Here is a 14331-nt window from a genome sequence, read left to right as displayed (position 1 = left end):
TACTCTTTTCTCACGGATAAAAATCCTCATTGAGAGAAATAATGATTCCAACTTGTTTAAACTGGTCTAAAAGTGGAATGAACCTGATAGGATCCATTTTTTTCTTTAGAAAGTTTTCCATGGTAGATTGATGACCAATGATCGATGAGAAATATAAATTCAATTTGACTGCTGACCACAACCATCCTAGTTGCCACTAGGATCCCGAATCTAATATGCGCATCTTGCGAGATTGTGATGAAGCTATAAAATTTTGGTCCCCAATCATCAAACCATATTATTGGGCGAAATTCTTTAGTCTAGGTTTCATGCCTTGGCTTGAATGGAACCTTGGTGACGATGATATTGGAAATTTTTTAGCTTTGTAGAAGGATCATAATGAACTGTTTTATTTCATCAATATTCCATTCTATGTGGGGGTCTACTTATCCATATTGCCAACAAAGTGAAAATGGAGAGTTCTAGCACCACCATCCATATCAAATGGGAATCCCAACCAAGTTTAATGTAGATGAAGCTCATAGAAAAATGAATGGCTTTTCAGCTTGTGGAGATTTGCTTAGAGACTACCAATGTAGTCTTATACAGGGTTTCTATTGTAATCTTGCTCGCAAACCATTCTCAGTGTGCTGAGATGTAAAGTTTAGTTCATGCCATGTGTATTGCTCACAATCTTCACCTTGATCATGTCGTTTTTTAGACAGATTCTACTCTAATTGCAACTGTTTTTAATCAATCAGCCTCAATCTCTTATCTCAAATTTCTCTTGAAAGATGTTCTTAATGTCCTTCACCTCTTCGATTGAACGACCACCATTCAATATTGCTTCAGAGAGGCTATTTCTACGCAGACTTATTAGCTAAAAACAAATTTTCTTCTTCTTACAATTGCTTAAAAAAGGATTTCATGGTTTTTATTAATTCAAAATGTATTTTTCTTCAAGCTATCTCGGTGTTGGATTGTAAGGGTGTTCCCACCACCGGTTTAGTTGATCAACTTATCCCTCTTATATTTTTTTTAGAGGGATCTATCCCTCTTAATATTATTAAAAAAATAGAGAAGGAATATGAGTGCTTGATTTAACGAATAAAGTTACATGCACTAATTTGTACACCATATGCTAATTTCGTGTTCTAGATTTACGGAAAGAAAACTTTGCACTAAATTACACATCGAGCCTCAAAGATACTTGTTTTTTTCCCTCCCCCTTTGTGTCTTCGCTACTTTTCTTCGTGAGCAATGAAAAGGAAATCTTTGGTGAAGAAACGGTGCTTGAATTCCAAATCCTAGAGCAATAAATTAATTGACTCAAAGATGCATTTTTGTTTTCATTAGTATCTAACCCCAAATCTCTTTCCCACCGATTCATCCATAAAGTAATAAACAGATTCTCGCAAAAAAGAGAGTAAATAAAGAGATAAAAAGCTAAGAAAGTGGAGGTGGGGGATTATTGGGAATAAAAGAATCTTAAATCTTCGCAAAGGCAAAGATACAATACCAAAAAAGAAAAGTACCTAAATTTGATGCGGAAGAAAGAAAATTAGAAATTATTTATTTACCTATTTGGATAAGCCTCTTTGTTTCTCTTTCTATTCTATTCTATGCAGTTTCCCAACCATTGATCTTTTAGCCGCAATTCTTAGAAAGGATTAACAAGCAAGGCAAAGAATGTGAGTAATTGAGAGTGTTTGCAAAGGGTAGGAATTAGAAAAACCAAGAGCCAAGGTAGGGAATGGTGTTTTTTTCTTTCCCTCTATTTTTTTGTCCTTAACACAACCTCTCTAATCTCTCAAATAAACAAAACCCCACCAATAAAGCAACTCAATTTTTTCATTTTTTAATAATTTAAGAATAATTACCGCAACCATTATTATAAAAATAAACTTAGTTTTTTTATATGAAAAGAAACCTAGTATTTTTAATATAAAAGCCCAACCCAATTCCCAAAAATTCCAGCTTCCTAAGTTGTTGTGCATTGAAGAGGAAGACATCTGAAGCAAAAAAAGAATTTTTATCTAACAAAAAAAAAAAAAAAACAGACAAAACCAAAGCAAAACCCCTCAATCAATCCCTTCTTCCTTTACTTGCTTACTTACCCAAATACAATACCCCCAACAACACCTCTCACACAAGTCATTATTATTTGCTGATTCATTCATTCATTGAAACAAAGAATGCTTCCTATGAGCTGCATTCTTTTAATGTCCCTCTTGTGTTCTTTCTTACCCCAAATCAAAGCTTTCTCCAACCTCACCTTACCCCACCAACATCCTTACCCTGAGGCTGTGGTTCACGAACTTCATCAGTAAGCAAAAAAATATTTACATTCGTCTTTATTTTACTCAACAACAAAAATAAACATCATAAACATTTACATTTTAACTTTTTTTTGTTAATGCAGGAAAATCAATGTGTCATTTTCAAGAAGGGAACTCCTCTCAAAAGATCAAGGTGCTTGTTTAACTGGAAACCCGGTAGACGATTGCTGGCGATGCGACCCAAACTGGTCCGCAAACCGTCAGAAATTAGCGGAATGCGGAATTGGTTTCGGTCGCGCCGCCATGGGAGGTAAAGGAGGTCAGATCTACATAGTAACAGATTCCTCCGACAACGACCCAGCAAATCCAGTTCCAGGAACACTCCGTCACGCCGTGATTCAAGACGAACCACTCTGGATAATCTTCTCCTCTTCCATGACAATAAACCTCCGTCACGAACTCATCTTCAATTCTTACAAAACCGTCGACGGTCGCGGCGCAAATGTTCAAATCACCGGCCACGGTTGCATCACACTCCAATACATCTCAAACGTAATAATCCACAATATCCATGTTCATCACTGTAGACCCTCGGGGAATACTAACATACGTGCGAGTCCAACGCATGTAGGATTCAGAGGCATATCGGACGGTGACGGAATATCAATCTTCGGTTCACGTAACATCTGGATCGACCATTGCTCGTTATCTTATTGCACCGACGGTTTAATAGATGCTATAATGGGGTCCACTGCAATAACAATTTCGAATAATCATTTTGGTCATCACGATGAAGTTATGCTTTTAGGTCATAATGATAAATACACTCCAGATAGAGGAATGCAAGTAACAATAGCGTTTAATCACTTTGGTGAAGGACTTGTTCAAAGAATGCCACGTTGTAGACTTGGTTATATTCATGTTGTTAACAATGATTTTACACAGTGGGAAATGTATGCTATCGGAGGTAGTGCTAATCCTACTATTAACAGTCAGGGTAACCGTTACACAGCTCCTTCCGATGCAAATGCTAAAGAGGTTCGTCTTTTAATTTTACTGTTTTACCCTTTTTGCTTTTTTGGAACCAATATATGCTTTTGTACTCGCAATGGTGTCGCGTGCAGATGAGATTCTAATGATGGATTTTTCAGGTGACAAAGCGCGTGGATACAGATGATAAAGAATGGAGTGGTTGGAATTGGAGGACGGAGGGGGATATAATGGTAAATGGAGCGTTCTTTGTACCGTCAGGGGTGGGGATGAGTGCTCAGTATGCGGAGGCGTCAAGTGTACAGCCAAAATCCGTGGAGCAAATTAACCAGCTTACAATGTACTCTGGTGTATTCGGTGATCCCAGGTACTATATTAAAATGAGCAGTGATATTTATTTGATACAACTTTTGTGACAACTTCTTTATTCTCTTTTTCATTGGTTAAAAACAATAGAGAGAATATTGTTACAAAGTTGTACAAATATCATTTCTCTATTAAAATCACCACCACCTTACCTTTTGAACACTTGCATTATTTAATTGATAAAAAGTTTAAAATTAATTATACTAATAATATAGGAGGAATAGGATGTCCTAACAACGGACATTACCTGTCTTCTTCTTATTAACTGGCATTAGAATAGAAAGGCTAAACTCGTCTTTTCATGTAATAATATCTTATGATAGAAAAGGTTACTATAGTCTTTTTGGTATACTCCACTCTGACCACATGGTCCTAGTGTCCTACACTTTAATAAAATGAAAAACACACATGGTGATGTTCAGTTGAGGGACGCGGTACAGCACGAGAACAACTACTAAACACAAATTGTTGATGAGCAATATAGTATAGTATTCTACTGTGAAAAGGTGTAGGGAATATTGTTTGTTTGTTATTTTAACATGCTCCCACTTTCCTAAACTTGGGTTAGTGCTAAATCTAACTTTTTATGGTAAAATTATTGTAATGATGGAGTAAACACAAGGTTGGAAATTGGAGTAAACCAATTTAGTGTGAATCGGGGGAAAGTGGGACTTTTTTTAGCCTATGCATTGCACGTGATTGTGAGGTCATTGGGAATCTCTTGCTCATGGCCCAACGGGCACTTTTTTTGTTTGCATTCGTCTTTTTCTCATAAAAAGTTGAGTGTGGAACGAGATGCACTACCCTGATTTTGAAAGGTGAAAACTTCGTTTAGATCCCCTTTGGATAGTGTACTTGGAGGTGAAAGCTGTTATTGAGCTACATTCATGCCCAATAAAGCAAATGGTTAGGAAGAGCAAATTCACTTACTCCATTATGAGTTGAGCTACATTTATAGCATTTTAATTGAAGGGTTCTTAATCTTAAATAAGCAACTCAATCTTTAGCAGTTTTAGAACTGAAGGATAATCTAGTGACAGTTAAAGACAAAATAAAAAAAAATGGAAAATTAAGGAATTGAAAGAGGTAAATTTTTATAGGAAAATTTATAATCATTACATTTTCAATTCTTTAAGTAGTACAAGGCAAGTTTTTTTTTATTACTACCTCTTTAACAAATGTTCTTACATCACTCACTCATTAGCATACTGTTTTAAAAGTAGAAATGGGTGAAGATTTTTTTTAAAGAAGTCAAGGTTTAGGGTTAGTGTTGCTTAATGTGAGAAGCAATGGCCAAAAAGGAGTGCTATATTGTAAGAAGTTAAATTGTTTGGTTAAAAGCAGCGGATACATGATAAGCTAGATACTAGCGGATGATTTTTTATAACCAATAACTGATAAGCTAGTTGATAGATGATAAGGATGAGCTAACTGTTAAGATATCAAAGATAAAATTGAATAGTTTTTCTGAAACCTGGAGGTTTAAATGCTACTTGAAGTAGTTTACTAGAAAACAATATAAGCTAGTAAAATATGCTATAAATTTTTGAGAAAAAATGTTACTAAAAATGTGAATCTTAATGATATGAGCTTATAAGCTATAAATTATCCGTTATTAGCTTGAAAATTATTTTGACAAACCGAACTATGGTCTAAGATCTGTTTATAAGTGTGGAATGAATCTCTATCTTCATTTTTCAAATAAACACAAAAAAGTTGATTCTAACTCATGACGTTACAAATTAATTTTGAAGAGTTATGTTATGCTTAATAATTAATATAATTTAAAAAAAAAAAAAAACAGAGAGATGCATGTGTGCGGATTGTTATTTGGCTTGTCTAGACATGAGTGTGTAGGGAAAATTTAGGAGACATAGAGGTCTGGGGAGCAGAGTAGAGAGAGGAATGCTGAGTTTGTAGGGATCTATAGACAATATAGAAAAAGAGGAATTAGAAGAAATATAGAGGTATTCATACAAAAAAGAAGATAAAGAGGTTCTAGAAATACTGAAGATAAATCAGGAGAGATTGGTGGGGCCATAGAGAGGGGGATTTTCTCTCTACTAAATACTCTTTCAACAAGATTTTATTCACCAATTCAGCCATTCTATAATGTGCTTGTTGCTATGACGTTGAGTTTGATGAAATGACTGAGCTACCGTGATTTCGACTAACCTATCGTGATACAAAAGATACATAATCTTGAATCTTATTCATTCATCAATATCTGGTTAGTTTGAGTGTTAGAGATTTAGACATCTTAAATAAGTGGTCATGAGTTTGATCTCTTACTCATGAAAAAACTCAATTGAACAGGGAGGGGGGAGGGGACCTACCTCGTGTACCCAACAGATTTATGGACTATAGCATCTATAATCTATAAGGAGTGTTATTTGAACAACGAATTTGATTGACAACTTGTGTGACAACCATAATTTATAAAGAAAAAGTAGGTATTTGTACGGAAGTCAAAGCAATAGAGAGATAAAGTAAAAAATTATGTGAGTATAAGAGAGAAAGTTGTCATAAAAGTTGTGACCAAATCGATGTTCAAATATCATTTCTCATCATCTATAACATATGGTTATAAAAAAAAAAAATCTCATCCCTCCAAAGTTAGAGAAAATCTAAATCTTCAAAAAGCTTTCCAACAGAAGATCTGAATGTGTGTGTAAACAGGGTTGTTGTATAGATAGAAAAAGACTACGTTTCCAGGGTAGAGTGACAGGGACCTGCCCTTACGTCAGATCAGATGTTTTGGAGGGTGTTATGGGTAGATGACTGAAACTATATTCCCTTTTTATATGCTTTCCAGCAAGTAAGCGTGGGACCTTTCATAATATAAACATATTTTGAGCACCCTTTTCCTCTTGGTCCCATTTCTGATTAGACCCAAACTAGTCACACGGCTCACCATGTTGCTATTGGATCAGAATTTGGAAAGGGACTCTCCCTTGTTACTTGCTCACACTGTCTCAAACCCTTCTTAACCTTTCATTTAGTGCCTGATTAGTCTGTCTGTCTCTACATATCTCTCTCTAGCAACTGATTATTCTATTATTTAATTGTGTTCCAAGTAACTACCATTCTCTAGGACTGGGACATTATTGGATCACAATGGCCTTAAATCAAATTTGAATTAAGAAGACATGACCTTTGTTTAGTACAATGATCTAGTGTACCTACTGGTCAGTAGAGTGGTGATCTTCTCCATTTTTCCTAAGAAATTTGGTTCCTCATTTATGTGATTTTGTATGCATTTAGTTTCAACCCTATTGAGTGGTGTCCATTTTAGAGTATCTCTACATTGGCTGCAAAGAATTCAAGTCCTACTCTATTGAGTGACTCGATCCCTTTATAAAATTTCAAACTACAACCAAATTTAATTTATTTCGTATTTGACTTCTTTGCCTAAATTTATTGAATCTAGTCACGCATGTAGCTTTAACACATCCTATCTAGAGTTGTTTTCCATTTATGTTTTGACTCATACCAGGTTTGCATGCTAAAAAGCTTGTCTTTCTTACGTATGAGATCCACTCACTTTTTCCTACTCTCGTGGTTATACACACACCTTTAAATAGAAAATGCAATTAAAGCTCCCTCAACCAATTAATGTTGCTATTGATAGTTTGATACTAGTCAAATTTCTTAGTTATTAAAGTATTTAGCTTTACTTCAATTTGAAGCAAGTATGAACAGTTGCGGATCTTGAGTTAAATTGTTGGGGGTGCCAAATATATATGGAATATATATTAAATGGTTTCAAAAAATATCAATTATTAATAACCATCCTAGTGGTATGAATCGATTCAAATTAGCAATGGAACAGGGGTTCGAATCTCCTCAGAAGCTTTTTTTTAATACAATATTTAAAATTAGAAGATAAAATTGTAAAAAATGAGGCAAGGAAGTCTCGAACTCATGACATTTAGGATTTTATGGCACCCCCTTTCCACTGGACCAGCTAAAATCTAGTGATAAAATACAGCTAATATTGTATATAAGGAAAATCTGGGGGATGCCGTGGCCTCCGCCGGCCCCTTAGAAGAACCGCCCCTGAGTATGAATGAATCAATTTTAGTTGACACAGATGGTTGGACCTTCTGTTCAACCCGCTGTGACTTGGGTTAAAGTTCGGAATTTTTCAATTGGTTGGTTATATGCAAATTCTATTGCAAGTCCTCATTGAAGTTGATGGTTCTTTCTGATCTTGCACGAGGGTGTGCCTCCCTAATCTAAAGTTATAATGTATAAAGAGAAAAAGTAGGGTGAATGAACTATTAACTATGTCGCTTCGATGTTTTGAAGGGTCTAAACAAGTTGTGCACTATAATTGATGTACTCTAAAACAAAATCTTTGCCATTGTTTTTCCTTAGATTTGAAGCAAATATCCATTTTTTCTTGCTATTCTTATCTCAATGTTTTCATGATTATTAGTGTTTATAGAATAGATTTCACATGTCTACCAAACAAAAGGAAGGTACTTTTATTAGAGTCTAATGACTGAATTATTGAGCAGGGATAATGGGGATATATATCCCGGGTTCAACGGTGGTGGGACCACGACAGGAGCCAACAGCAAGGGTTACAATGGGAATGGGGGGTCCAGCAATGACGATGGGGACTTCTTTGGTATGATATTCAAAGGTACCAGCAGCCAAGCAGCACCGCTAGTACCCTACTCATCTATTGTATTTGTTTCAACTTTTTTGTCTCTTTTAATTATTTTCAATTTGGACATTATCACCAACTATGATATTTTATTATCATTACTATGATGATCTCACAATTGGGGTGGGAAAAGAATTCCTTTGATACCAAAAAAGTTATCAAAGGGAAAAAAGTTCAAAGTTACAGTAATTTATTTTAGAATTTAGAAATTAGAAATCATATTTCATTATGCACAACTCTTTCTGTTTTGATAATTTGAATATATCCGAATCAAACTGTATATAATTAGGGTGTGTTTGGCCTGACTTTTAGGGTCTAAAAATTACTTTAAAACTAAATTTAAAAGGAAGAGCTTTAAAAATAAAGTAAAAGTTGTTTGGTAATAATTGTCTTGTTAGCTTAAAAATTATTTTTAAAAGTTCCACGTAGTTGTGAAATATCAAGAAAAAACATTGATTGTTGTCGTACTATATTGTTTTGGTAATTTTTTTTTGTGATATTATCAATGACTGAAAATTTTAAAAAAGAAATATCAATTCTTGAAACATTTTTTTAAGTTAATTCTATATAAAAATGAATAATATTTATAATTCATTATATGAAAAAGAATTGAATTTCCATGATATGAAAAAGAATTCATTTTCCATGAAAAATGAAAGATTATTTATTTATTGGATTTTTCACACCTGTCTTGATTGGTCGAACTCATCAAATAATTTACAAGAATAATTATTTAAAAATAATTTAATTATATATTATCTATAGGTTATAACTATAATATTATATCTTCTAAAAAACTATAATACTATATTTTGTAAAAAAAATATAACAGTGAATGGCTATTATTAAATAATTATTTTGTAACATTTAACCATTTTCTAAATATGACTATAATACTATATTCTCTTATACTATATTTCAAACTAAATATGATTGCATATTCTAAGTTATAATATCTTTTTTAAAAAGATAATACTGTAACACAGTTCTTTATCACCTTAAAAATAACATAGTTCTTTATCATCATTTATAAAAAAAACAATCGTTGTTATAATATTAATATATATAGCATAAGGTGTGTATACATCGTTAGCAGAAAGTAATATCATAAAGAAAAAAGAGAGTCGTTCTTATTTATTATGTATATGTTGTTAGCTACCAACGTTTCCAGTATTAAAATGAAAATATAAAAATAGTTGGAGTCGGGTATCGAAGGAGGATCAATGAAAAAAGGAGACGAAAGTTTTTGCAAAGTTTATATTTTTAACTTTGGCCCTCCTTTTGCTTTTAAGAAGAAGTAAAGGAGAAAAAAAGTGTGGCCAAACAGGCTCTTAGATTAGATCGAATTTTTTAAATAAAAAATCAGAACCGTATGTGATTTTATGTTTGAATTGAATGGTTTTATTTTTGGTCTCAAAACTGAACGCTCTATAAAAAAGAGCTGATAGAAAATGATAGCAGACTCATGCAAACGGAAATAAAAGTTTCACAATAAATTTGGTTCTTCGAATATTTTTTTATGTTGGTTTAATTGCACTTTTCCCCCCTATAGTTTGCCAATTGTGCGATTTTGCACCCCATAGTTTTAAACGAGCGATTTTGCCCCCTATAGTTTTCTCCCTTTCTGATTTTATGGTCCCCATGACATTTAGTGCTGATATGTCTGTTTTTTTATCAATTAATGTGTGCCACGTGTGTAATTCCATTTTTAAAAATATAAAAAAAATGGTATTTTTCAGATTTTGAGAGAAGGAGGCACGTGACCAACAATAGAATTTAGTGCTGAAAATCTGAAAAATACCATTTTTTTATTTTTTTAAAAATGGAATTACACACGTGGCACACGTTAATTGATAAAAAAAACAGACACATCAGCACTAAATGTCATGGGACCATAAAATCAGAAAGGATGAAAACTATAGGGGGCAAAATCGCTCGTTTAAAACTATGAGGTGCAAAATCGCACAATTAGCAAATTATAAAGGGGAAAAGTACAATTAAGCCTTTTATGTTTTGCACGTCATATTTTCAATTCACCACGAAGATTGTTGTGGTTAAATTGTACTCAATTGTCATAAGAAAAACATATAAAGGTCAAAAGCTTTTTTGGTATTTTATTAAATTACCTCTTTTTGAAGAAAAAAAAAACCAAAGTACCATATCTCTATATATATATTTCTCAAGTGTGAGTCATTCACATTACGTACACTTGCACCTCCATTGACACTCTAACATCAATGAGAATCTAACCGAACATTGTTGGTTTGGAAGACTTTCAATATAAGGAGTCAATCCCTTTAATAGAACCATCGACTTTGATATCATTGTTAGATCATGAGGGGAGCTCGAGGGATCATCCACGTTGAGTCAAGAGCAACCACACACAGTTAGTTGGAAATCTCATCTTAACCAACAATCTGTAACATTGAATTTATGAGTCATCTTCTTTAGGCTAAAATATGATTTTAGTCCCTGCAAATATGCCTCGTTTTGGTTTTAGTCCCTGTAAAAAAAAAATTTGTTTTTGGTTCCTGCAAAATTTTTTGTTTTTGAAAATAGTCCCTGACCCCACTTTGTGATGATTTGCTTACGTGACACATTATAACTGAACCAGCTTTGTAGTTTTTGGTCCCTGCAAAATATTTTGTTTTTAAAAAAGGTCCCTGCAAAATAGGGACTATTTTCAAAAACAAAAAATTTTGCAGGGACCAAAAACAAATATATTTTTTTACAGGGATTAAAAGCAAAACGAGACATATTTGCAAGGACTAAAACCATATTTTAGCCTCTTCTTTATATGATGTTCAACTTTCACCTTTCTAAACAATGTTAAACTTCTAACTCACATCACATTTACCAACAATTTTTTGTAAGTTAGTGATTATATTAGCTTTAAAGATGTGAATCTTGAAACTCGTTTATAAAACTCTTTCGACATCTCTTAAGTTGCAATCCGAGCTACGTTTGACATTATTGTTGTTAGCTATGAAAGTGGTGTGAGTTTTAGTTGGTCGTATGACTGTTGCTTGCTTCTACTCTGCTAGAGTTCATCTTTAAGAGCATCCATATCCATGTCATTCATATGGGTGGTATAAATGGATCTCACGCAATAAATTATATTACTTCACACTTCTCAATTATTTAAATCACTCAACTATATTTTCTAAATATCCATACCACTCCTCCAAAACTCTAAAGTGGGTCCCACTAAACCCATAATATATCAAAAGTCTCTTTGGTTGCTTGTAAATACCTTATAAATTATATTTTAATGCAAAGAAAACAATAAGGCACTGTTTCCATGCGGAGGAACGCAGTAAAAGATGGAACCCCTTAAAATCAAAATATCAATGGTATTCTGATATGAGAGCATTGGTTTTTGTGTAGACACGGTAGAAAGTCTATCGATATTTATGCTCTAAGGTTTCATATGAGAAGAGAAAAACATAAAAGATAGGATTTGAGGGTGGGGTTTAGAATGGGAATGGAGAGTTGTTTTCCATCATGGGAAAGTTTTTTTCAACCATTAAATTAAAGAGGAGTATTAATTTTATCATGGATTGTCTACACCATATTTTTTCCTTTATCTTTTACACTTTTTTTTGTGCAAATCTGGATTTTTTTTCTTTGATAATTCGGTAATCATACTCTTGCGCTCTATCCAATTTCAACATTGATTTCATTATGTTTATATGTTTTTTCTATTGCTCTATTACGTAGAAGGCAAAAAAAACTCAAGATCTGGAATATTCTCATGCAATAGGGTCACCAATATTCTCATGGACATGAACATTCTTGTTCATATTCCCAAAGGGTAGTTGAATTTCTATTGTTGCATCATTTTTTCTCCTTCTTCTTCATTTTTTCTTAATGAAGTTTTGCACATGATTGTAGTAACATTGTTGCGCGTTAATAAACAAAATGATCCAAATGATGATGATGAAGCTAGTTTGGATTTTGATGGGATTCTATCACAGAAGAAGCAAGTTGATGTTGCTTCCATTACTGATTTTTTTTGGATAAAAAATATGAAACTCTTGAGACAGTCCATGATGGTTAAGTATATAAGCATGGAAAGGAAAAAATACAGATCTGAACAAAAAAAAATGTAAAAGACAAAGGAAAAAATATGGTGTAGACAGTTCATGATAAAATTAATACTCCTTTTTAATCTAATGGTTGAAAAAAACTTTTCCATAATGAGAAACAATTCTCCATTCCCATGCTAAATGCCACCGGATATGAGTGGATGAAGTGGCAGTTGTGATGCCATGTCAACTTCGGTTCCTTTATTTAATTTTAGTGCTTTTTCTACGTAATAATAAACTAATAGTGAAGTGCTTACCTCAAAAAAAAAGTGAAGTGCTAACATGGACTGTCTCCATATCAAAAAGAATTTGTCAAACCGTCCAGTACTAAAGAAATTATTATCCCATCTCCATGTGCATATCTTTGCGAAAATAATATAACTTAACCTCATAAATGAAACGATTTATTTGCCTCACTTCAACGGTCATTCTCGTCAAACATCACTATTAGGCATGGTAATGAGGCGGGGTGGGGATAGGTTTTACCTTCTCCATCCCCATACCCGATTCTCATATACTTACCCGTTACCCTACCCATATTCAACGAGGATGAGAAATTGAATCTCATCCCCGTCCCGACGGGTTCGGGTATCCCCACCTCATCCCCATCCCCGTATCGAATAATTTTTTTCAATAAAAAATAGAAGTTTTTTGCATCCCCAAGAGCAACGTTGTAATACATTATCCAACAATATGCTCACTTTAACATTTGTAAGACGGAATGATTTAGTTGATCCTTTAAATATCAATGATAGTTTTTATTAACATGACAATTATCAAACAAAATAACATGACATATCAACATAAAGTAAATTTTTACATTTGGGACGGGTATGGGTTCGGGGTGGGTACCTATATACCCGTTATCCGTCTCATACCCGTGTTTTGAAATCAGGGAAAGCCCATACCCAAACCCAAACCCAAACCCAGTCAAAACGGAGAAAACCTGTTAAATTGGGTTTGGTTCGAGCCGGTAACCGCGGGTATGGATTTTGTTGCCATGCCTAATCACTATCTATATATCTAATAATATGCATGCCTAAGAAAACTAATAATAATGCAAGGGTTTTTTTCACTTACACCTAAATTTAATAATATCAAAATTACCCTTTATTCACATAAATGTTTCAATTTTTTTTTTCTTTTTTTTTTATCTCTCTCACACATTAGGATGAATCCAAAAAAATTAATAATTGGAGTCATAAATTCCATAAATGAAAAATTTATCTTAAAAATACACGTTTTTTTTGTCAAGTAAATACACGTTATTTTTATCAATAGTTATAACATTTTTTTACACAAAATTGTCTTTTTTAATTTTTTAACCAATACCTTTCAAAACACTCGTTAGCATTCTCATTAGATTTATTGTTTTTTGTGATGTTATCAATGGACTATATGAGGACAATAATACCTTATCAGTATAGTCACATTGCATAAATATTAAAGAATTTGTTAGTGATATAACAAACAAGTGGGGGCAGTTGACCCCACTATCTATTCACACACACAAACATTTATGGATATGTGATTGAATCACAAGATCATTATACTCTATTGCGTAGATAGAAGAAGTTGTGCTTTTTCAATGATGGTTTCTTGTGTTTTCTTTGTTTTTGAATTGTAAGTGTTGTTTAAAGTTTCAACTTTAGAATTTACATGAACAAATTATCTAAGCTTATGTATTATAAATTAGGTACATCTTGAAACACAGATTTATAGATGTTAACTGACTTGACACAGCCGTATGAGAAACAAATTGATGTATGCATCATTTTATAAACCTTGTACTTTATATAAAATCATGTAACCTATGTAAACTGAGTTCACGTAACGTATGGAAATAGAGTTTATGTAAAGAACATAAACTTGCAAAAATTTGATTATTTAAAAAATTGCAAAAATTTGACAAAAAGAGATGAGAGAAACACTTGTTTTGACGATGAGGTTTTGG

The 14331-nt window shown here is 33.2% G+C and overlaps 1 protein-coding gene across 1 annotated transcript; it reads left to right on the top strand.

Moving 5' to 3' along the window:
- The first annotated feature begins 1933 nt into the window (after positions 1 to 1933).
- LOC25485548 (probable pectate lyase 18) lies at positions 1934 to 8525 on the top strand. Its single transcript, XM_013614784.3, has 4 exons — positions 1934 to 2305; positions 2402 to 3296; positions 3410 to 3615; positions 8138 to 8525. Exons 1-4 carry the CDS (start codon positions 2175 to 2177, stop codon positions 8394 to 8396), a joined length of 1491 nt encoding a protein of 496 aa, XP_013470238.2. The 5' UTR covers positions 1934 to 2174; the 3' UTR covers positions 8397 to 8525.
- The last annotated feature ends 5806 nt before the right edge of the window (positions 8526 to 14331 follow it).

The sequence above is a fragment of the Medicago truncatula genome, chromosome 1 (genome assembly GCF_003473485.1).
Source record: "Medicago truncatula cultivar Jemalong A17 chromosome 1, MtrunA17r5.0-ANR, whole genome shotgun sequence".
Classification (NCBI taxonomy): Eukaryota; Viridiplantae; Streptophyta; class Magnoliopsida; order Fabales; family Fabaceae; genus Medicago; species Medicago truncatula.
The sequence above is the reverse complement of the archived record's forward strand: the minus strand, read 5'-3'. Positions and strand labels throughout refer to the sequence as shown.